The sequence below is a fragment of the Copidosoma floridanum genome, unplaced genomic scaffold, assembly GCF_036245765.1.
Source record: "Copidosoma floridanum isolate Cflo_tuat_1 unplaced genomic scaffold, Cflo_Japanese_pri ptg000009l, whole genome shotgun sequence".
NCBI lineage: Eukaryota > Metazoa > Arthropoda > Insecta > Hymenoptera > Encyrtidae > Copidosoma > Copidosoma floridanum.
In genome coordinates this window covers 8,047,828-8,073,411 of record NW_028321886.1, presented here as the reverse complement: position 1 = coordinate 8,073,411, position 25,584 = coordinate 8,047,828, and the positions used below count along the sequence as shown (strand labels likewise).

The 25,584-nt window shown below is 48.5% G+C and overlaps 2 protein-coding genes across 2 annotated transcripts in view; one reads left to right on the top strand and one right to left on the bottom strand.

Moving 5' to 3' along the window:
- Positions 1 to 25,584, top strand: part of Su(var)3-3 (lysine-specific histone demethylase Su(var)3-3) — a 178,208-nt gene that overhangs the window by 92,098 nt on the left and 60,526 nt on the right. The window lies entirely within an intron of this gene.
- On the bottom strand, positions 930 to 5,206 carry Tollo (Toll-like receptor Tollo). The gene is made up of 2 exons (XM_014361889.2): positions 4,261 to 5,206; positions 930 to 4,043 (listed from the first exon to the last, which is right to left on the bottom strand). Exons 1-2 carry the CDS (start codon positions 5,204 to 5,206, stop codon positions 1,114 to 1,116), a joined length of 3,876 nt encoding a protein of 1,291 aa, XP_014217375.2. The 3' UTR covers positions 930 to 1,113.

Here is a 25,584-nt window from a genome sequence, read left to right as displayed (position 1 = left end):
GACGCCGCAGGGCGTATCGCGAGTCTCGCGCTTTTTCCCGCGACTGCACACTTACGTTAGCCCCTCGTGCCATTACACCGTGGTTGTATACCACTGATTCCCGCGCTTCGTTTCAATCGAGATTACACGTCTCGCGCGCGCGTGCGTCAAGGGGGAAAAGAAAAAAAAAAAAAAATGAATACCCTCCTTCGAAGTCGTTTCCACGGTATTTTCAGAAAATTCTAAAAACGCACGCGAGCCCTTTTTCAATTGTCCGACGGGGGGCACTTACGAGTCGAGCAAACATTTAATTAAACCCAATTGAGATATTAAAAGGAGAAAAGATTCGGTCTGGCGGCGGAAAGCCTCGATCAAAAGGGGCACACGCGCTCTCCTTTTTTTTTTTTTCCACGTTGTACGTTCGTCGGCGTCATCGTCCTGCATTATATATATTATATTGCATAGTCTCTCTCTTCGGGACCGAATGACTCTCGGATTCTTTTGAGGCGCGCGCTCGCCCAAGTGCATTTACTACTGTGCGAGCGGTGCTCTCCCCCCTCTTTGTCGCCGGCACCGTGAAAAATCCCACCGGCGCGCGCCGTAATAACAATCCTTCGGTCGCGGAACACCACATCCGTTTAAGAACCACACACACACACACCCACATACACACTGCCGTTGCGCGACAGGGATATTTTTGCATCGTACGTGTACACTTGACGTCCATAATTAGCGATGCCTTCGACAATATGGAGAGGCTGATCCATGACGGTGATCATTGCACTCACACACGCACGCACTTACACCAGTTTCTCTCTTCCTTTTCCTTTTTTTTCCTTTTTTTTTTTTTTTTACTGTCGATTTTCCGCAGCGCGTATCGCTATGCACTATTTTTATTCTATTTATTTATACATACACACATATTTATATATATATATACCTCTGTTTAATTCGTTTCGTGCACAAAGTCTCGTTTCTTTGTGCCGTGTTCCGTCGCACGTGTCACTCGCACCGCCGAAATAATTTCACACGAGAAGGCCAACTGGCGTTACACCGCACTACTACATATTTACACCGTAACCCACTCGTATATTGCACTTGTTCGACACACACACACACATACACATAAGTACACTAGATGTGCACCGAGAGCGTCCTCGAGCGTTCCGCGGGTGTGGCGCCGGTTTGGTTGTTGTGCTGTCGCCTGACGGGTGGCGGGGGCTGCCTCCGGTGGTGGTGTAGGGCGGCCATGCTCGCAGCCGTGCTCGTCGGCCGCTGGTTGTTGGGCACGTCGGGCAGGGCGAAGCGCAACTTCTCCCAAAAGAGCTTGTCACCCCACTGCAGGTACGTGTTGGTCTTGAGGTAGAGCCTTATGTCGGGGTCGAGGTCGCGCTGCGGCACGTCCCCCACGAGCACGAGGATCAACCTGCGCCTTCGGTCCCGCAACACCTGGTGATGGGCGGACTTGAAGTCGAACCGACACCACTCGGACTTGATGAAATTCTCCGAGAGCACCATGATCGTCCGCCGCGACGACTCGACCGCCTGGACTATCGTGTCGGCGATGAAGCTGCCCACCGGGAAGTCCCGGTAGTGCAGGCACAGCTTGTAACTCGGCTGGCCGAGCTCCAGCACCGGGGCCAACTCCTCGGCGACGAAGGCCTCGTCCTTGGAGCTGTAGCTGACGAACGCGTCGAACAGCTTGTCGTCCCGGTCGCCCCGATCGGCGTCCGCGTGCCGATAAAACAGCCTCACCCCGAAACGCGAGTGCAGCCAGACGCGCATCTCGTGCCGGAACACAAAGCCGAGCATGCACCCAACGAGGAGCAGAAGGAAGCCCGCCAGAGTACCCACAAGGAGGGGCAAGTGGTCGCCCAGGGCTTGCTTGCCGATGTAAGTCTTGGTGTTGTTGTTGCCGATCTGCAGCCCCGTCAGGCCGCTCTCGACGCTCTCGAGGTCCGTGCAAATGGAGCCATTGACGTCGAAGCCCCGGCCCGTCAGCAGTGAGAACCTGTAGCTGCGCCGCACCACCTGGTGATGGCCACCGAGGGGAACGAGGATCTCCGTGTCGGCCGGGGTGGAGGCCATGGCCACGTCCTCGCCCGTGCCGTTGTACGCGCAGCTGAGCCTCGCCGCGTCGAGGACGCGCCCGGCCGACGAGCCCGTGGCCCACTCGCGGTACTCGCGCATGTAGCCGCAGTCGCAGGACCAAGGATTATCGGCGAAGGTTAGCTCGAGCCCCGGGGGTAGGGCCCACACGGCCAGATCGACCAGCCGATTGCCCTCGAGGTGGAGCACCCTCAGCGAGCGCAGTCCCAGGAAGGTGGTGTTAGATATGGCCTCGATGGCGTTGCGCTCGAGCCGGAGGACGCGCAGCGTCTCCAAGCCAAGAAACTCGTGGCCCTCGAGCTCCCTGAGGCCGTTGTCCTGCAGGTGGAGCTCCTCGAGGTTCTTGAGCCCGTTGAACGAGCGATTCTGCAGACTCTCGATCCCCGAGGCGTTCAGGTAGAGGGTGCCGAGCCTCTTGCGGCCGATGAACGAGTGCGAGATCAGCTCGCCAAGGTCGTTGCCGTCGAGGTAGAGCTCGGTCGCGTCCATGGGCACGCGGCCGGGCAGCTTCTTGTACCCCGCGCTCGAGCAGTCGACCACGTTGGCCGTCCACGTCTGGTCGTGGTAGCAGGTGCAATTGGTCGGGCAGGTCATCTCGCAGTCGCACGCGTCAAAGTCGCAGCAGTGGCACAGGGCGAAGCAGTGGCTGTCGTACTCGCAGAGGAATTGGGAGTGAGCGACCTCCAATAGGGCCACCCGGGTTCGTTCCCGGTCGTAGAGGAGGTCGCACTCTATGCTCTCGAGGTCCATGACGCGCGGTTGGACGCGACTGGCCGTGCCGATCTCTTGGCGGTTGACGCGCTGGAGCCACTCCATGGTGCAGTCGCAGAGAAAGTCGTTGTCGGCCACGTAGAACTCGGGCAGGGGCTTGTCGGGGGACACGGCGCTTATCCTTAGGGCGTACGGCTCGAGTCGGCGTATGCGGTTTGCCTTGAGGTCGACGCGCGTCAGGTTGGGCTTCTTGAAGAACGCGTAGCTCTGCACCCGGGCTATCCGGTTGTCATTGAGGTAGAGCATCTCGACGCCCGTCGGCACCGAGCTCCCCGTTATCTCCGTCAGCTTGTTGACGCTCGCGTCGAAGGTCTTCAGCTGCAGCTGCGACTCGATCTCGTAGTAGTTGCCCAGCTCCGTGATCTCGTTCGCGTGGAGATCCAGCCACTGCAGGCAGCTCGGTATCATCGCGTAGTCGAAGCCTTGCAACCTATTGTCGCTCACATTCAGCCAGACGAGGTTCGGCAGTTTGGCAAACAAGCTTGACATGTCGGTCAGCCTGTTCCCGTCCAACCGGATGGCCTGTAACTTTAGGTTGTCGTCGAAGGACCCGGGTTCGACTCTTGCTATGGCGTTGCGGGCCAAGTTGAGTATCTGCAGGGCCGGCATTTCGGCCAGTACGTCGTGCGTCACGTTGCCGATCGCGTTGTTCATCAGTCGGAGCCCGTACAGGCCGCTCAACCCGGCAAAGTCGGCCCTTGCGAGGCTCGAGATGCGGTTCTCGCCGAGGTCGAGCATCTTCAGGACGCCCATGTCCCGAAGGGCGCTGGGCACGACCGGCAAGCTGTTCCCGGATAGTTGGAGGTCTTGGATGCTGGAGCAGTTCTTGAAGGCGTCCGAGTGTATGCCCTCGAGGAGGTTGAAGTTGAGGGCCAACTGGGACAGGGCAAACAGCCCATTGAGCGACTGGGCGTCCAAGCGCTTCAGTCTGTTGTGCGAGAGCTCGAGGGTGTGCAGGTTACTCATGGGAGCGAAGGTGCCCGCGGGTATGAGTTCTATCTCGTTGTACTGCAAACTTAGGATCTGCAGGGTGTACAGGTCCTTGAACATAAGTTCGTTTATGTGGGTCAGCTGGTTGAAAGACAAGTCGAGCACGATCAGACGGATGAGGCCGGCGAACGTGTCGCGGTTGACCCACTGGCTGGTGAGCTCGTTCGCGCTCAGGTCCAACGACTGCAGGTGCTCTATGGAGAAACAAAAATCATACATTATACATTATTCATTGCGTGATCAACAGTTGAAAATAAATTATAAAAATTCACGACGGAGGGGGATCTAATGTGACATCGAGTATATCTTTAGACATGACTAGATGTGGAAAAAATAACTGCACTTTAACATAGATATAACCACGTGGTGGGCCAACTTCTCCAACTGGAAAAAAATACACGTGTTATTCACCTAGTCCGTCCAGGAGCCCGGGTGCCAGCACAGCCAGCGAGTTGTTGCTCAGCACGAGTTCCCGGAGTTCGCGGCTCTTGGCGAAGAGCTCGGGTGGCAGAGCCACCAGCCGGTTGCTCGACAAATTCAATGATCGGAGATTGTGGAGACCGGCAAGCGCGTAATCCCCGACAGCTGCGATAGCATTGTCCTGCACACGCAGCGCGGTGAGCGCACGAAGACCAGCCAAACCGTTGTCCGGCAGTGCACTCAACTCGTTCGAGCTGAGGTCGAGGATTTGGAGGTTCTGGGCACACGCGCTGGCCCAATCGGCGAGTCCGAGCGAGGCCACGTCCTGCAACCTGTTGCGCGTCAAGTTGAGACTAGCCAAACTCGGACTCGGACAGAGAAACTCCCCCGGTAGGCTCCACACGTTGTTATCCGCCAGGTCCAGCTCCCGCAATTTCGGTAGACCCCGCAACGCGTCCCTGTGCAGATCGAGAGCAGCCGAGGACCAGTCGGCGCTGTGGGACCGCAGCGTCAATTTACGGAGCCCCGGTGCCGAGGCGAAGGCCCCACCAGGCAAGTTGCGGACCTTGCAGTACTCGAGGCGCAATCGCTCCAGCCTAGGTAGGGCACCCAGAAATCCAGCTGGCCAGGTAGTCGCCTCCTCGAGTTGGCCGTCGAAGCGGAGGCCCTCGCTGCACTCGAACGCCAGCGAGAGGACGTTCTCGAGCTGGGAGCTCGACAGGTTGCCCACGAGGCTGGTGGTCCCCGATATCGAGCGCAACCGGCAGACGAGCGACTCTGGGCTGTTTTTGGTCCCTTCGCCGGTGTCGGGGGCGGCCAGCCACTCGCACTCGTCGGGCGCCTTGTTGCAAAGGGCCCGACGGAGCGAGGCCCCTCCCACGACGACGACGCAGAACGTCACGCCCAGGAGGACGGCGGGGAAGACACCCCACTGCATCTTTGTCACTAGCTGCGGTACGCCGGTGATGGCGACGATAACGAGGATGATAATCTTGACACTACACGCGAACCACCCGCGCACTCGCGTCCATCGCCCATTGGGCGCCGCATAATAATCAGCCGACGAGCGATTTCATTTTCGCGCAAAGTCAAACTACTAACTACTGCGTGGGTCGGTATAGGAGTCAACGATCGCCGTTGGGGGACTATTGAAGAGACGTGGGCTCCCCTCGATCCTCCACTAGCGCGACTCGCCGAGCGACTGGTGAGGAACGGGCCCCCGAGAAGCCGAGCAACGGGCCCCGCCACCGACTGGTCTTTCTCCTCCTCTCTCTCTCTCTCTCTCTCGTGTCCGATGTACTTAACTCTCCCACTGCGCGCTCGCGTTCACGCGCCTCTCTCCTTCTCCATACCCATCCTGCAGGTACATGTACACGTGTGTGTGTGTGTGCGCGCATCGCGGCGTTATATATTTTAGCCGCAAGAAGAAGAAGAACAGGAGGATAAGAGAGAGGGAGAGGGTCGGGGCCGATTCTGGTATATACCTTTTCGTTTCGCGGTGAGCCCTGTAAAATCTTCGGGGTCCCCCTCGCAGTGGCTCCCAGCCTCCGTCTTTATCCTTCCTCCATCCTCTCTATCTCTCCCTTATACATATAATATGTATTTTTTCTTCCGAGCTCAAACAGTTCTTATCGTGTTTCGCGAATTACACCGATTCGCCCCGACGGTCGTGTAATTTGCCCTTCCCAACCTATAGGAGGGTGAAAAATAGTAAATAGTCCAACGACGCTCAGGTGCGTTTTTTAATTTTACTCGAGGGTTTAGTCACGGAGCGCGCATCGTTTGTCCAAGACGCACCGAAAGCGTGGCTCGACGATAAGAGTAAAATGTATGCTTATGTATGATAAGACTCGGCTGTTTTTCCACATAAAGGATAAATCAGCGAACAACTGTGTAATGCGTTCCGATTATCATTACCTACAAAACCGGGAAAATCAACGTCCAAAGTCGACTGTGTCGATATTAATGTCAGGTGCAGGTTTTCGTGCCTCTAAATTATCTTTTCCGCGAATTGGAGGCGTTGCACGCTCGGGCTAATAACGTCATACACTGCAACGTACGAGTTTGGCTGACGGTGAAAGTACTCACTATACGGTAATGCCATAAATTTCGTGCGCGGGGGGGGGCTTAGAAAATAGAGGAAGAAAAGAATCCTAATGCCCGTCCTCGGTGTAGAAACCTATGCAATGCATGCAGGTATCAAGCGTTGCGCAACGCTTTATCAGTAATAATTAAAATTCCGGCCCACGGCGTTGCGATCGTTTGCTAGCGCGAACTGCGTGTAATAACCACGTTTAACCCACGTAATTTATCCCCCACCCGGTTTTTTGCGCCGTAAATCATTTGATCGACTTTTATGAAACCCCGTGAATTCGTGTACGTGGATATATAGCCCGTGAAAATGAAACATAATAAAAAATACGCTCGTAAAAGCCACGCCAGTCGATTGTTCGCGATAAATCAAATTCGCGTGAACCGTCGCGCTATGTGGCGAAACCAGGCGCGATGATAATCATTTCGGATAACTCCCAAAGCGTATAGTTACGTATATACACACGTCTATGTATATAGGAAAGTCAAGGATGTACTCGCCGAAACTCCGTCCAGCGTCCGACTCGATTAATTCGGTCGGTGGTAGTGCCGTCGAAATTGACGATTTCAAGGGTCGTCGCGGCACAGTGGGACCACGACCACGAGTAGAAGGATATATCCTATCCCCCAAGGTCGGAACTTTGGAAATTGAATATTTTCCCGGGCGTCTCGTAAACTCGAGCCATCACCCGGTGCAGGTACATGTATGATCCCCGAGAGCAGTCCAGGGACGACGACGAACGGAGATGATCGAGCGAACGGGGGGCAAAAGAGGACGTCGTGCAGTCATTCTCCTTTCTCATCCCCCGTTTTTTTTTTTTTTTTTTTTTTCCAGTCGTCTTTCTCCTCCCTAGACTTTATTGAGGCCATAAACACACCGCTTATCGTTCCATCCCGCGCTCCACTTTTCGCACCGCACTCCTCCCCCGTACTTCTCTATTTGCACTTATATACCTGCAGCCTACGCCACCGTGGCAAAGACCGTACATTACAATATATACCCGGTTCTCGCGTGTGTACGCCCGTCATTGGTTTTTTGCGCTTCGTCCGTCGTCGCGCAACAACTGAAATCGGTGCAGGATGAGAGGCCCCCGTGTACATGCCCTAGAAGCAGCTATGGCAAAAAACGGCAGCTCGTGTATACCCCCTCGGCGGAACGAATAGCCATCACGAGCAAAAAAAGGAGGAAGGAGTCGCGACGAATCGCTCCCAATGACGGAGCTCGTCACGCGCTCTTTTGTCCCGGACTTGTGTCGCTGTTTGTATATATACCTGTCCCGAGTTTTCTCTCCCTCGACTCTCGGGCTTTTATACCCGCTGCCTACTACTTACGCGCGCCGTTAAAATTGAGACGTATAGGGTATATATGTATACACGGAGGGTGACAACTCGCCTTGATTTACGCTGATTGCGATCGACGGAAACACAATCTTTTATATACACCTCGTATGTATAATCATCATTGAGTAATCCGTGTATACACGTATTGCCATTTGGAATCGCGATACGTTATATGGACCGGAGCATAGTACAACAGATAAGAGAGAGAGAGAGTAGAGCCGACAGCTATAATTAATTATTAATCGGTAGACATGAAAGAGTGCCATATCGATCCGTCCTTCGAGCAGTGGTTCGCCTGTTTAGCATAATTGACACTATCGGTCTGTGTGTTAATTATGTTGATTCGAGAACGAGCGACTTTGAGAGTGTCGTTTTCGCCGGCCTCGCCAGACGTCGGTCGTAGAGAGAGAATTAAATAGCCATACCGTCGGGCGATTATTTAATAATATATACCTTTACACCCAGTGATAACGATCGGTACGGTTGACGATTTCACACGGCGCATTCTCTCTCTGCGTTTTTCCCCCGAATAATCGGAATGCAGCAATTACCCTTGAATTAAAACTGTTGATAGAATAATCTCGACTAAAAGACAAAAAAAAAAAAAAAAGAAAAGAAAAAAAGCGAAATGCCGATGCAAAAAACGCGATAAAGCACCGTTAGCCCTCCTCGTGGTCGTCGCGGTGCCTCTTTTTCTTACGCGCGGTAACGGCGAATAAGCGGCAGCGGCGCGGCGGTCTCGTCGAAAAATCCATCTTAATTTTTGCCTCGGCGGCTCTTTGCCGAGCTCATTTTTTTCCTCTCCCCCCCTCGTCTCCCTCTCCCTCGCCAAAGTATGTGCTGACCACGAGAGCCGCGGCGTCGGCTAAGCGATCGGGCCAAATTAACACGACTATTTCGGCAGAGAGAGAGAGAGAGAAAGGGGAACACGTTAAGTGGCTTCCCGTAGAGCCTCCAATGGGGAATCGGCGCCTCTCTCTCCTTCTCGTTCGCGTGATATTTAATTCCCCTCCCTTCGTCTCCCGTCCGCTTGGACCTCTCGTGTACCTGCACTGCGTACGTCCACCATAATGTTATCACTCGAATAATTACTCTGCCGGTTAATTTGCGTCGTTCATAATTTTCGCCAATTGGACACCTTTTCCCTTTCCCATAGGGTGGCATGTTCCACCTGAGGCTCTCAATTCAAACCAAAAGGATGCATTGTTTTTTGTTGTTTTTTTTTTGTTTTTTCAATGACGATCCGTGGATTTGTGCAATTTAATTCACCAGTCGCATGAATGACGAGACGTCGCGGGTAGTGCAAAATACACCCGCACCACAATATAACAACATACATGACATAGGTATACATACAAATACCGGCTGGCCGGTGCAACTGTTGCATAGTGTCAAGGATTACTTAATTACGCGGATATTTATGAGCCGAGGCGCGCGTAAGAGATCTCGTTTAACGCCCTCCCTCCTCGACGAGTGCGGACCATACAGTCGCTCGTAAATAAATTTTCCGTGTCGTGTACTTGTCGCGCGCTTGCAAACAACAACCGGGGCGACTGTCCGCGTCTGTACCTATATATATACTCGCCCTTCCGTCGCGTACTTTGCTTTTCTCTTTTTGCCTTGCCGATCGAGTGTACGGCTGAACCGTGCGAGCTCACGCACATTACTGACACGGAGTGCGAAAGTAACCTCTCACTCTCTGCTCGCGGAAATCAAAACTAACCGGCTCGATGTGATAGGCGTATGCTATACACGTGTATACGCGGCACGCGCTCGGCGCCATGGCCACGAGCCGAGGAGGGCGAAACGGAGATTGAATTAAAAGTTTATTGACTCTCGCGCGGTGCGTGCGCGAGAGAAAGAGAATAAGTATATAATATATATATGTGTGTATATACTTACACGGGGAGGGAGAGGCGAAGGCCAAGTGGCGCGGCGCTGTTTTACGATCAGCTGGGCTGCAAGTGGCCTTTTATACATACAATATATTATAACGGCGACGACGCCTCCGCGCGATGATGCACGTGTGTTTTTCGTTCTCTCGGCTGTGTTTCTCAATTTAACATGTTGAATCTTTTTTTTTTTTTTTTTTTTTTTGCAACATGCAGCGTGGGTTTTCTTCGGAGTATAGTTTCGAATGGTCGAGAGCCAACAGGAAGAACGCCATTGTCCTCGGGTGAATCGATCTCACGGAATGTGTATACCCTCTAATGTCTCAATAAATGGATCGCTACCCGATAAAGTTATCATACATGTATATACGGGCAGTGTACGGTGTTGATGCGAAATCGTTCATTATATCGTTTGTCGGCTGATAAGGGAGCGGCTCATTTTTAATACCAATCGATGGTTCGATAGACCGAGAGACAATGGCATGGTGTTTTGTAACCCTGTAGTACTGTGATTTCTCTCTCAATGGTACTTTTTTTTTTTTCTTTCTTCTTCTTTCTTCGGTGCTCGTAACATTAATTTTTGAGCTAATTGTGATTGCTGGACCGATCGTTACTGTCGTTTACGCAACGCCCCTACACAGCACCATTCTTTCAGTGATGGAAAAGTTGATGAACGAAGAACTCGTACACGTAACGCTTACTCAAAGACACCGGGGAAGTCTCGAAAACTTTATCAAAGCTCGTATAATAACTTAGTTTTGCCCAAATTCAAAGAGAAAAGAAAAATTCTTTAAATACGTTACACGAAACTCCGAGAGAGAAAATACATCCTACAACAGGGCATTAAAACAAGAAGAAAAAAAAAAAAAAAGATTGAAAGAGACCGTGCAGTGCACAGCTGAAAAAACATACGAGGCATGGCAGAGGTATAATATATTTGTATCCCGTGGCGATGATATCGCGCGAGTTAACGCTACTCGGTCGTTAGACGAAAATCTTTCGGAATTCATCAATCACGCGATGACGACCGCTCGGATGTACGTCGAACCTGCGTTCCTCGCCTACCGTATAGCTGTTCCACCTTTCATTTCTTTTTTTTTTTTTTTTTTTTTCTTTTTTTTTCACTTTGATCGGCCCCTCGTGCACCCATACACAATATTGATCGAGCGCGTGCCGGCTTTTCAACCCATCGCCCGAAAGTCCACGGGCACCAAACGTAATATATAAGGAGCAAAAGCCTTAGCTCTCTGAAATAGAAATCGACTCGACCGTTGTACGGTATTACGCAGGAGACGCGCAGAGACGGGTGTGTGTGTGTGTATTATGGACGAGTAATGGGAGGACTTCTGGTGGTAATCTCGAGAAGGCCATTTGCCGGGCGAGAGGTTCGGCTTTAAGCGCTACTGGACTCTTTACTGGGTCGACCAACTCTATCATATCTCGTGCACATATATTATATATACCTACGTGTACGGGCACTCCGCGGCACCGACGGAGAAAGTGAGAGAAAATACTTACGCTATACGGAGGCGCGAGAGAGTAGGTATACACAGGGAAAAGCGGATGTATACACGAGTGGCTCGCGAGTTTTCATTATGTCTGCCCATGTACCCTATACATACATTACGCGCGCGATACGAAATCTCCCGTTATTACGAGTACAGATAATAGATTTGTACCCCCGGCACGATTATTGTGCATTACAATGCGTGTACAACTAACGCGTGCGGCAAGAGTTTTCACGACTCGGTCGATTAATTATGGATTATTGTTTTTCTACCAACCACCATATACCACTGGGTTTTTTTTTTGTCTTATCACAATCTTTCTGATGATTACTACTAACGATATGTACCTTTACGCTTACAATACGCGCAATACACGTCACGTCTAAAGCCTACCATTGTTTGTAGCTTCAACGGGAGCAGCCGCTGCGCATATGGGTACACTGCACTCCACTGTTCTTGTTGCTGTTCCGTCATTTAACAATCATTAGCGAGTCCAATGTTGCGATGCACGCGTTACACCCATGGCAAGTTGGTGCATTCGTTAGGTATACATAATACGTATAATATATATATATATATATATATATATACACGCAATCCCGAGGAAAGGGGGTTGAATAATGCGCGTGTTAATACGTCCATTATTGGCATGTTGGTTTTTCGCGAGTTGTCGGAGCTTCGGTGTAGAAACGCGTGTGTGTACACACATCTGATATAATAATATACCCGTGAGTCCTGTGAGGCGAATCCGCGCGTTAATTTATTAGGTGCCGACAGTGCCTTGTCGGCTTTGGGACTCGAATATTTATGCGTCTCTTCACGGGAATTTTCCCCTCTTCGCCTTGCCGTTTCGCTTGGTTGTGAATTTCCAGGTGTGAAGTTTCGTCTCTTGCGAGTTTATTGTTTTTGAAGAAGCGATGGATTCAATCGACCTGTCGACAAGCTTTGCTCTGTTTTTCCTTTGGGTGGTGCGTCCGGTGCATGGGGGCTGAGGGGGAGTTGGACGCGAAAAAAGAAAAAGGAGGGGAGGCACTCGATGCACGGCACGTAATTAAGTTTTCTCCCAGCGCTAACTAGGATGTCAAAAATTTCTTGCGCTCGACGGCGACGACGACGCTACCTCTCTAATGACGCGAATAGCGGATTCTCTTGTTCGGTGTCAACTACGAGAAACTCGTAGAAATGCGACAGCGCCACAAGAACGTGCTGCTGCAAGAAAAGGGAACGATGCCGGTCTGGGGGAGACGGTGACGAGGAAGGAAGGATGAGAAAGGGTACACGTACGCGGCAGCCGCACACGTGTGTGACGCTGAAACTCGTATATACGTCTCGCAGGACAAGTCGAACCTCAGCGCGCTGTACTGTTAAATACTTGGAAGTTGGCGGTCCCCCCTTATCCCCCCTCATGTCGTCTTGCTTCGTCTATACTTTAATTAATGTGGCATCGATCCACTACTCTGTTAGAGCTTTTGTGAATTGTTTTTTTTTTTTTTTTTTTTTTCTTTTTTTTCCAATTGATGAATTTTCGTCCCGACTCGCGGATGGAATTTTTCAATTGAACGCGCTTGGGATTCCAAAGTATTAATTCAAAGTGTTTGAAATGGTCATAACTCGCGAACACTTTTTCATTCGTGGGATATTTTTTGTTTGCAAATTGTATACTTTCCTTTGAAGCTATTCATCCAATTTGATTGAGCATTTGGAACAAAATTGTTCATTCCAGAACAATTATATTTATAAATGAATTATAATTGATACAAATGAGAACGATGTTCAAGAATTTGAATGGAGTTTCTCCTCGTTAATTGCAGCTTTTAATTTAAATTTATGAAAATATTTCATAATTTCGTGACCAATAAAAAAAATCGCATTCCTCGAAATTCCCCGATGGATAGGAATTTTGAGGGTGCGTTTACCCGTGAATCGGGGTGTGCTTTTAATTTTTAATAATTTTCAAGAATCACCAATAAAATTGAAAAAGAAAAAAAAAAAAAAACTCGTTAACGAGCGATAAAAAATTTTCCAGTTATACTCCACGCTGCATTAACTTTTACTGCTCGTTAATTTTTCTTGTGTGATAAAATTTTCAACACCATCTGCAATAGAGAACGCTTTAAGTTAACAAAAGAGTTTTACTCATTTTAAAAAAAAAAAAAAAAAAAAAAAAAGCGTAACGAGATTCCCTTTCAATAAAAGATAAAACACTTTTTTTTTCCCCTGAAAAAAGCTCTTTTTACCCAGCCAACAAAGCCGAGTCTTTTTCACCCGAGCGTCAAAAATAGAGTAAAAGTGGTATGGCGCGCGAGAGGCTTTTTGCCTTTCGACCTTTTGCCCAACGGCGCATCGTCGTCATCGCCGAGACACCGTGAAAATGGGGTCACTGCGAGACTCACGCAAATAAGGGGAGGAAATAAAAAAAAAAAAAAAAAAAAAAAAGCCGAAGAAGCGTAAGCGCGCGCAGCGCCAGTTTCCCGCGATTCCGTAATCGCACGGAACTCTCGCGCGGAATATCTCTCCCCTTCGTTACCCAGAGGCAGCTTTTCACTACGTACTTTTTTTTCTTTCATTCTTTCTTTATCTCCTTAACGATTACTGGGGCAGGGAAACTCTCGGCAGGAGGGCCCTTAACGAGTCACGGCAGCAGTGACGCTGCCGGGACTGTAAAAAAGCGCCGAGTTTTTCCCAATGCCCCTCCCTCGAGTCGTAGCTGTCTTTCCGCGTCTATTTTCCGTGGAGCAACGTCGTTGGCTTCGAATGGGGCGAGAAGTGTCTGTATGCATAGCGTGTAATACACAGGTGCGGTGGTACTCCGCGTACGGGCTTATTTTACGCTTCGGGAACGAGATGGTTGAAATGAGTATTTCGCGGGCGTATTTTTTTTTTTTTTTTTTTTCTCTTTTTCTCAATGTAAGTTGCACCGCGCGTCTCTATGGCGATGGGTTTTCTTTGACTTTCCTTTTGCACAGCGCAACGTTGGTCGGAGACGTGTGCATCCCTGCAGTTTTTCCCCCAGTGCCGGTAAATATAATTGCGTCGTTGGCGTTAACTTTTCGAAAATTGTTGCTTATTGTCACGAGTGTCGTCGTTTGAACTTTTTAAATGGCACCATGGCGCTTTTTTTGAGCACAGCTCGCACGTGTATACTCGCGACAATGTTTTTCTCGATATACTCTCCCCAAATGGGAAATAATGTCATGGCTCTTTCTATGCTTTTTTTGCAGTGCGTTGAAAAAACTTTTCCTGAATTATTAGCTGTTGCAGGTTACATAACTAGTACATCGATTCAGTGTTTATTGCTTTTTTTTATCTCCATTCCCTCCACCTTTCTGGAGTAGGAAAAATTTATTATAATTATTATTTGTATTCGATGATGAATGAAGTGAGATTTTTTAGTTTCTCGTCAATAGAAGAGTTGAAATTATCCGTTGTACTGAGGTTTGATTTGTAGATTAGAACAAAATTAGTCATTGAGTATAAAATTTATTATATTAAAATATGTGTATAATGTACCAAGTAAATTATACTTGAAATTGTTAGTTGCTAATAAAAATATGAGAAAACGATAAATGTATTTTTTTAAATTTTGTTTGCTCTTACGGTAGCGAAATAAAAACATTGCAATCATGCATATAATATGTTAAAAAATTGTTTTCCATTCTGTTCCAGGTAAGTCACACGGGCATCATCTTCTCAATGTCACCCACAAAGTTTACGTATATACCTATACGTTGTTCTCTCGCTCGGTAGAAATTCATTCGGAGGTGCCTGGTAAGTCAGTCGGCTCTCATTAAAAAACATATCAAACAGTTTCGGGCCAGCAGCAGCGCGATGGTGGTCAGTCCCGTCTCTCTCGCCTGCGAGGCGCGATGGACCAAAAAACAAAAAAACAAAAAAAAAAAAAAAATGGCCAAACGAGCAGGAAAGGGAGGATGGCATGCTCGAATACACGTGAAAAATTTCAAAGAGCCGTCAAGGCCATAAAACGTCAAAAGTCATCGCGCGTCAAAAATGTTTCCAGCTCGGTGTCCCCTAAAAGCCCCAACGGCGTGAAAAAAACGCGAGCAAAACGACAACGGCGACGCGCCGAGGTGCGTATACACATACGTATGTGGTGTAGTGTTGCTGCAAAAGGGCCGCGAAATGAAAAAAAGAAAAAAAAGAAAAAAAAAAAAAAGTAAAAAATTGCCGGACCAACATGCTGCCCGCGATTTTCGGGACGAAGAGAGCCCGGAGGGCTCGATCCCCGGGGCGCGTTCGCCCGTGAGCGGCCTCGCGCGCTACACATAACCTGAGTTATGCATTTAAATGAGGGAAGCGAGCGAACGAACGAGGATGGCTGCTCTCTCTCTCTCTTTTGTGTCAGATCAAAGCTCCCACACGTATATATACATAAATATGCGCTTGCGTATATACGCTCGAGGGACGGCAAGCGTTGCTGCTGTACATCTATAGATGTGTATAATATGTACACGCGTGCAGGTCATAATGTATTATACGCAGAGACGCGAATAATAACACAGTGGAATGAGAACACCGGGAGCCGTGGCTTTGAAAATTACCCCCGTTTGTGGATTTTGGCTGTGTCCCGATGGTTCGGAGACAAGAGAATGGAAAAAGATCCGCGGCTGTGTCCACTTATAATAATCCGAAAGGGCGTTATCATGACTTTTTTTTTTTTTTTTTTTTTTCTACCCATGCCTTTTGTATTTTGTAATGAACAACCACTGGCACGACTCGGCCTGTATTACCTACATCCTTATTTTTTCCCCAAGTTCATCGACTTCGTGTATTGAGAAACGGTGGCCTTGATGTGTATTAGGTACATCACGATCTCAGCCATCTCAGGTCGGCCCCGTACAATTACCAATGGCTTTCCAAATGGTTGATAATTACACAATCCACCATCTCCCAAGGACCAATTTTCGTTATTATTCAGACACGCGTAATTACGCGGACCCTCTACATCGATAACCCTCGAGGACCGGGGGAAGACGACGGAGGATCAGCCGAGGGGGGGGGGGGGAAATACAACGAATCATCCCAACGGGAACCGAGCCCCAATTTAAATAGATCCGTACTCACGCCAGTCGGCTTCAATATGAGAATCCATATACACACAACGGCGCGTCCGCTCCTACTTAACAGCTCCTTGAGATTATATTATGTATATGCGCAACGCGCGTACAGATACACACAGTGCGGGAGGAAAGAGGAAGTTTAGCGTGTGTGTGTGTGTGTTGTTCCCTAAACGCTCGCGCTTGCACCTACTTAAGGGTGTAAAAAAAGAATAAGAAAAGGCAAGCCGACACTCGCAAGGAGAGGAAGCGATAAGACACACCGAGGGCAGCAGCAGTAGATAAAAAAGCAGAGAGAGAGAGAGAGAGTAGTAACTCGCGCAAAAGAAGGCGCAGCAGGAGGAGGAGGAGGGAGTACAAAGCGCGAGCGCGGCGATGCATTTGTTAGAGGGCACCCCGGCTAATGGCGTCGGTTTGTATGAATGTGTATACGCGAGAGCACGTGTGTGTGCGTGTGTGCGAGCGACGGCGCTGACAGCGGCCTTGTTAAGAGAGCGCGATCCCCTTTAAACTTCTCGAGGGAGGAAGGGAGGCGTGATGTAATCGGCTTTGATTTGCCTGCTGCCTGCTCCCACCCTCCTTTTCTCTCTTCCATACGTACGTATACATACCTTCTTATATACCTCGACTTCCGAGATGCAACAACATGTGTGTATGTGTACAGAGTGCATCAGGCGAACGCGGAAACGTTGTTTGCGCCGCTTCCCAGCCTCCCCAAGATGGCCCTCCTATCTCCTTTTCGCTTGTGCTCTTGCGTATATACAACCTACACTGCACCTATACATGCCTATCGTGCGCCTCGGCTCTTTCTCTTGCCTCTGCCTTTTTTTTTCTCCCCTCCCCCTCGGCTCGTTTGCCATGGTTTTTTTTTTTTTTTTTTTTTTTTTTTTAATGTGCTTACCTCTCTCGGAATTTCGCGCTCAAAAGACCGAAGCGTGAGACTGACTGGCTCACCTCTGATACTCCGATACATCTGCGAGCACACAAACGCACGCGCATCAGAACTCATAACCCTTATTGCGTAAGCGTTAATTATCATTCGCGGGAGTTTCTCTATACCTTCGCTGCTACTACCGATGTTACGCTCTCTGTTTTTTTTTTTTCCTCTCCTTTCTTTCGATACTTATACAGTCGCAAGATTATTACAGTGTACTTGGTGCACACACTTTTCTTCACATCAGCTGCACAACGCGTATACGCAAGAGACGAGAGTCAATCAGATATTTGTGTACACAAGAGAGAGGAAGCGGGAAGTGTAATCAAAATTGTTTTTTTTTTCTCCCCCAGCTTCCCGTACATTGTACAGTATGGCAGCAGAAATCCTCTATCCAGTAATTACTAATTAAACGGCTGTTTGCTGTACCTATGTTACACTACAACGCGTATAGATGATGTATATATTATACGTGAACACATAGCCGTGCAAACAGGCCGGTGTCGCATGAATAAACGAGAAATTATGCCTGTAGACCGCTGCCATCCAGGTGCGGACCGTGCGTCGTCGTCAAGACCCTCCTTACTCCCAAACTCCGCCCTCGCGGTGTATATATTCGCGAGGCAGTTTTCCTCCCTATATGTAGCTGCGGGAAAATAGACAGGGAACGCTCGCGCGAGTGCATCAAACAGGTAGTATAGTGCACCTACGTCCGTACACATATAGATTCGACACAGATGTTCACCTATAGTGGGCGTCGTCGCAACGGCTCCGTTAACCTGCCGTTATAATTGCCCCCCGTCCCCTCTCCGGAGCGCAATTGATTAACGAGAGTCGCGTGTGATTCGAGGCGCCTATTAGAGAGCCAGACTCCTCCCTCCCCCACCTTACCGTGGACGATCGACCCACTTGATGATTTCTTGGCGTGGCAGCGAGAAACATAGTTGATGCAGCCACACACTTATATGCAAGATTTATCCGTTTGTTGTTGATTCTACCTACTGCTGCTGTATGGATTATCCTACCCCCTTCTCGATAATAAGCCACTCGTGAACTCCCTTGACATTTCAATCTCAGGCATCTCGTTTTTTATTAGTATAATAATTATATACTTGTACGTTTAATGGACTTTTTTCGTGCTTTGAAAAAGGGTGGTGATCCAAAATGAAATGGCTTGAAATCTGCGTGGGGTTTGAAAAAAAACTTTTTTTTTCAAGTCAACCTCTGATAAACCTTGTCTTTGAAAATGCTTTGCTCACAAAACCGACACGGTGCACCAGTTCATTTGCCTCGAAAGTTCCGTTGCCCATATCCCAGGGTTATTTTTTTTTTTTTTCTTTTTTTCCCCTAGCCACTGCTGAGCTTGCAAAAAACTCTTACCCGATGAAGAACCATAACATCAGCAGCAGCAGAGAAGAAAAAAGTAAGTTTAAAACACTCGCGGTTTTTCAAGAGAACAAAAAGTTGAAGAAAAAGAAGAAGAAGCGAGAGAAAGCAAGAGAGAGAGAGAGAACAACTCGTCCGTCCAATCCGGCGGATATCCTTTATGGGAGCAGGGTATAATTTACAAATCCCGAGTCTCGTTGGATTTATCGGCACTTGCCTAACCTCTCATTACCCGCGAGCGAGCGGCGCTCACCGAAGGAGAATCACCGTCTGATATATATATACACCTGGTGCACGGCTTTGCAGGTTTGCTGCAACGACCGCGACGGCACGGCACACACAACAGCTATATATATACACTTACAGTAGACTACTCTCTACGGCGATATAAATATAGGAGAATACGTTAGACAGGAGTAGGTATATTATAGGCATGTAGTTATAATATATACCTACATGCGGTGGTCCGTTTCGCGGGTGTATATAAGTGTATCGGTCCAGCACGGGGTGTATTTGTGCGCGTGGCCTTGAAATCACCGCCGCGTGTCCGATACGCGAGAAACGCATGGTATATAAAGAGAGAGGTAAAAGTGGCTTTGGCGATACGAGATGCCGATTTACGGGAGATGATGATGCCGCGGCCCAGCGAGAGCCAGGGACTGACCCACTTGATTAAAAAGTGTAATGCGAGAGCTTCCATAGCTGGTATAGCACATCACGAGAGAGAGAGAGAGAGAGAGAGTATCCTGCGCGAGGTTCAATAAGATGAGAGCGAAAGGGAGATATTACGTGCACCTATATATGTTTTGTATAACATGGACGATACGGGGTGAGAGCGCAAAACCCGTATACGTGTGGATTTTGTATGCGCCTGCGTCTATTTATAGGATATAGAGGATACCTGTACGTGTTACCAATACATCTTATATTATATTCTTTGTTGGGTGTATCTATAGGTATGTATACGACAAGCGCATTGCTACATACTGGCGGCATTGGTCAAAATGTATAGGTATGTATGGGCTCTGATGGGCTGAGCAAATAATGCTCGGTGCTCGTGCACGGGTGTATATACGTATACGTGCGTGGTACACAGGTACAATACACACAACATACGGTAGGTAGGACAAATTTACGCATCCGCGCTACTCAAGCTGTGTGTGTGTGTGTTATACACGTACACGCGGGGAGAAAGAGAAGTGGAGAACTCGAGTTGTGGCTACTTATCAGATTCGCATTATAAGAGAGCCGAGGAATTTGCCGGGAGGATAAACAAAAAAAAAAAAAAAAGGGAGAGGGAACAAAGGGGGAAGAAAATTGTACGTGCGCTCCCTGGGTTTATGTGTATATATATATATATATATATATATATATATATATATATATGTGGTACAGGAGGGATGTGTACGCGAGACGAGAGGAGGAGGAGAGTCGCGTGCACGGGATTGATTGTTGATTGAGGAATCGTGAACACGGTCCAGATGATCTCTCCGGGGCCTCTTGTTATGTACATCTATATACACACACGTATGTACATGTACGAGGTAACGAGCTACCGCGACAAATCGCCCGGCAAGGATAGCGGCTTTTGTTGATGTGTAATTTAAACTCGCGCACTGCTGATATCGCTCCGCTTTCCATCGCACGGGATCTCGCTCCTCGTTCCCTTGCTAAGACATACTTTCACATGCAACTTGTACGTGTGTATGTGTCTGCAGTTTTTTTTTTTTTTTTTTCCAAAATGATAATACTCACTACTCATCACCGGTAGATAATTTTATTCGCGTATCAGATTACTGAAGCAAAAAAAAGACACGCAAAGCTCCTCGAAAATACTTGACAAACGATAACAAGTGGTTTTGGATCCTCGGACCGACAGATTTTCATGGGAGAACCCAGCTCGCGAGTACAGCCTCGAGAGATCTTGAAAAAGGTTCAACCAAGGGCAGAAAAAGAAAAGTAGAAACGGAGAATTAATTTAACAAGCCGAGCAACAATGTACATTGTAATTGCACGTTGTCCCGCGTCGTCGTCGCAGTGGAAAAAAGAGAGAAACTCATCGAGAACGAGCCGCAGCTCCCGAGGGTAGGCCGCGGAAGAGCGTCGAGGGTGGTAATTATTAATATTTAAAACAAAGCCGGCAATTTTCATCCAATTTTCTTACCGCTTAATTATACCGCCAGTCCGGCGGTGGAAGGAATCTTCTTCCTTTTCTTCGTCTTCTTTGTGCAGCAGCAGGTTCTCCTCTAGGTTTGCAACAACGAAAAAGGACGACGAAGGAAAAGAAAACACCAGCAGCGAGCGTATATAATAACAGGCCTGTACCCCGAGCTTGTTTATCGTGCGCAAATAACGAACCGATTTAAGAACTGTTACATCCGCGTGCGCGTATACTCTCCTTTTCTTCCATTTCTTTTGAAAGCGTATAGCAAGCGAGTCGCATCATAAGTGCCCCCGGTGCCATCGGAATCAATTTTCCCCGGCGTATCATCACCGCGGGACGAGAGGAGGGGCCCCATTAGCTCCGAAGAATCGGCCTGTCTTCGCCGCTGTCACTGATCGATCCCCTCTCGCGTGCACACACACATAGGCCTCGTCGAACGCAGGGAGGAGAGTTGGCTTCCTCATTGAATCACAAAAGCCAACACGAACTCTCCCGCGACGATTAGAACCCCGAGGTATTAATAATCACCGGAGAAAGGTAACGTGTATATAAATATATATATATATATACGCGTGGACGTAATCTCCGACGACGTTCTCCACTCGGCCGTATAATTTAATGATTTTTTGCGACATACGCGAGCACCATAAATTAAAATGTAGATCCCTCGGCGCGAAACTCATACCGTACAATTATCGTGCCGGAGCCGAGATACGCGCTTAAACTTGCTGCTGGGCGCGTTGTCAAGTCCATTACCAGCCGGCATACTGCTCTCGTATGTATAAAATACAGGTACCAATATACGCATTGCGCTCGATAGAGAAACTTGTTTTCGACCATCTTCATCATCGTTTCCATATCGCATACGAGTTAAAAAAAAAAAAAAAAAAAAAAGTCTTCTCGATCTAGTTTGCTCCTTGTATTTTTCGCTCTCCCAAAAGGAAAAAAAAAAAAAAAAGAGTCATCCATTACAATTGTGGGAGCGGGTCGCGCAATTCAAGGAGTTGGTGTCCTCCCACGCGAGCTTACCGCAAAATTATCGCGTTTTAAATTAAAGGTATTTCTTTTTCTCTCCTCGCGCGTCTCCGTATCGATCCGCATCGTTATGCGGTACATATATACCTACGCGCTCCGCGTGTGTATGTTACGTGCATGGATGCGTTGAGCGGAAAAAGAAGGGAAAGAAAGACAGAGGTCCGCCACTCTCGTAACTTTGGGCTTTCGGGCCGTTACCGTCAACCATAATCGTTACGCGCGCGACTCATTCGAGAAGAAGAGGCAGCAGCAGCCGGTATTATCGGCGCGCCCCGAAAAACGCGCCCGTAAAATTCCTCGCTCGCGTATCGGCTAAACAATTTTTCCAACGGCCGATCCTCTTCTTCTCTTGAGTCGTGTTCGGGTGCCTCTCGAGTGGGAAGCAGAGAGAGAGAGAGAGTTACAAGCCTCCAGTCTTTTTTCCTTCTCCTCTTCTCTCGTTAAAAAGTTGCCGGACCGGTTGCCCGCCCGCTCGTTCCCTTGGCCTATACACCACGAGAGCGAGAAACAAGAGCCCAAAGCAGAGACCGAGAGAGGATGCACACGCCGGCAAACGAGCTCCCGCTCGGCTCACCCATATATGTATATATATATATGTATATGCGCTCGTTCGCGTTTTCAATCACTGCAAGCGCGTGCAATCCTCTTTCCTCTACGATATTATATTATGTATATGTACCCACGGGCAACAGGTCGCCTCTTACGATTACTCGATAAGTCCCTCGGTTCTTTCTTCGACTACGCCCCTGTGTGCCCACACCATTATCTTTTCGTACGCACATTACACATTACCGATATATGCACATCTGCGTTGGCATGTGTGATGCGCGCACGAGTCTCCTTAATGGACTTGATGAGTTAATAACATATGGGGATCGGTTTAAAGTTCATGGCGTTTATCGTTGCGTGAATATATGTTTGACTAGCGTATAGACAACGTAATTTGAGTATCGTTGTTTTCCACGTGGAAAAAAAAATTAATTTACAATCCATTCGCTTTTAATTAATATCACTTGCAAACGGGGGGGTTGGGGGCTATTGAACGTTACGGCGATAGCTTCCCGAAGCTGATGGGTCGTAACGCGACTATTGGCGCAAAAACAGGAGACACACAATTCGACAGCTCGTGCATGCGTGTATGTATATGAGTGTGAGTGTACGCGCGCGCACTCGAGGCTTCCTTAAAAAGGTTCTCCCCGTGAATTCGTCCGGGGCTTCGGGAGTAGCGCTCGCGTGGATTTTTTCGTGATTTCGGCATCCGAGCCCTGAGAGCCGCGATGCGAGAGAAGAGCATAAAGAAGGAGAACAAGAAGAAGACAAAGTGCAACAGAACGAAATAAAAGGAGGAGGGGGGAAACTGCTTTAATGGGCTTTAATTGGATTTTGAGTTTTTACGGGCTTACAAAGCCAAGTTATTCGAGGAATTCGCGACATTAGCGCGCAATGTCCCGAGACTCGGCCGCTACATATATACATATACTTGCGCGCATAAACCTCGGGATATGTCCAACAGAGAGAGAAAAAAAAAGAAGAAGTTTCTTTTTTGTCCCCTCTCGATCTCCCTCAACTTTTTTTATTTTTTTATTTTTTTATTTTAATTGAAAGCCATAGGGTGTGCCGTTTAACCGAGTATCCATACAATACATTTATTTAAATTTCATCCTTACACAGGTATCATTTAAATTGGAGTTCCCTGAAGATACAAGATAAATATACATAAAATTGTATATGATTGGCAAAAGTATAGTTGGATAGTCGTGAGAACGTATAAACGCATAGCTGCGACACAATGCGTTTACCAGTAGGTAGTATATAGCAGCAAAGAAGGCAGCACTCAATTAGCAATAAAGTGCACCGTATGTACGGGGTATAGGTATAGGTAGGTGTGTACACCTGAATAGAGATCGATTCCCTCCTGTCCACAATCGTTTCGCCGAAGACAAATTAAAGCGCCTCTCGTTGGCTCAAAGCGAGAGCTCGTCCGTGCCATTGTCATCGATTTAATAATACAACCCAGGGGCGGTGCACGGCTGTGGCCACAGTCCGATTCCCGGACGGTAAACAAATAACACTACATCCCCCCACCCCCTCGTTTCGATCCGGTCGTTGTGTTTCATCTTCTCTCGTTCGTCCGTCACGCGCTCCTCCCCCTGTAGTTTGGCAAACGAGCATCCAAGGGAACCCAAAGAAAAGAGAAACGAGCCAAGAGAGAGGGAGAGAGGAATCGGCGAAATCTCTCGACAGCAGCAGCATCAGTTTTGCCGGGACTGAAGGAGTCCTCGAGGCTGCACCGGGACGGAGTGAGATTCTGACAGATTAAAAGTAAGTAACTCTCAGGAAAGCCCTCCCTCCCTTACGCTCGGAGGTACACGGCGCTCGAGAAAAGAGAAATGGACGAGGAAACGCCGTCCCCGTTCCCTCTTTTTTTTTCCTTCTCTCTCTCTTTCTTTCGAGTTGGTTTGGTCAAAAAGAAAAAAAAAGGGGTTGAGGGGGAAGAGCATCAGCAGCACCACCAAATTTCCGTGACGCCTTCGGGTATTAACTGCACTTTTTGCAACGTGTAAGCCGGGCGCGCGCGAGCGGTGTTGGCTCGACTTGTATCGCGAAATAGGCCTCCGCTTTTTTCCCTTCCTTTGAATCCGTTTTCTCGAGTGAGGAATTTTTTTTTATTTATTTTTTTTTATTTTTACACAGTATGCTGCGAGTTGATGGAGAACAAGCCTCTGGGAGAGATTAGCTTTTGAGTTTATTAGCAAATATCAAAAAAACAACTCCATATAGGAGGAATATTCAGCAAGTATCGAAATATTCACCCTCCAGCGAAGAAAAAACGCTACCCTCGTATTTTTCGAGCATCTGCTTTTGACGCGGGGCAAATTGGTTGGCTCAAAAGAACGCGGGCTAATTGTCCCCCCCGAGAATATTGTAACGTTTTCATTAAAGCCCGGCTCAGCCGTGCCGAAAAGTTTCCTCGAACACGGCCGAGCGGGAAAAAGATAACACCCTGCGAAATTTCCCCCGCGCAATCGCGAGCAGAGAGACCGTACAAGCTAACTAAAACAGAACTGCGAACTAATTTTCCAACACTACTCGTACCTACCATCCCCCCCCCCCTACCTCCCAACAAAAATTTCCAATCTAGGTTACGTAGGCACCAACTAATATCACACAGCGGTGTAAAGGGGGATGGCATCATACATGCGCACATTTCGGCCCTAATCTTCGAATAATGTCGAGGCCATGTACCATGTACGTGTAGGTATATATCTCGTCCCGTTTTTACGCCCCTTGTTCCATCTATTGTGCCAAATAAACGTGTACAGCTGTAGCTCCCGTTCTCGGCCACAACGCCGCGACCGATCGGCGTTTAATTAACATAACTTGGCCGGCTTAGGATCGCTAAAGTAGAAACACCTCTTCTCTTCTCGTTAATTTTACCTTATACCCTGTTTGCTCGCATGCGCGGATGGTTTTTCTTTTCCAACACATTTTCACGGTGTGGTACAATTTACCCGTGGAACGATGTGCCAACGAGCTGAGCGACATCTCGTCTCGCTCGAATAAAATCTAATGGCTCCTTGCGCGTCGAGCTTACGAAAGCGTATATGCATATATATACACCCAAACTCGTGAGAATAACTCGCGCAAAGATTTTCCAATTCATCCAGGTGCCTGTACATATCGCACGCGAGGCCGCAATGCACGTGAGCTTCGACGAAATCTCTCGCAACGAGCGCGCCTATCTCCCCGTTCCAGGCCCGCTCACCCACACAGGTTACACGTTCGGATAGGTCGACGGATGCAGGATACCCCGCATTTGCATATTACGTAATGGCGCGATGAGCGCCCGTCCAAGTTTAAAGCGCGCGGCGCAAAGTTTCGGAGGCCC

What these genes read in the sequence shown, in the direction of transcription:
- Tollo (XM_014361889.2), bottom strand. Translation starts at nt 5,206, where the DNA reads ATGCAGTGGGGTGTCTTCCCCGCCGTCCTCCTGGGCGTGACGTTCTGC. An exon ending in CGGGCTCCTGGACGGACTAG is followed by an intron (nt 4,044 to 4,260) that starts GTGAATAACACG and finishes GTTTCTCCATAG; the next exon opens with AGCACCTGCAGTCGTTGGAC.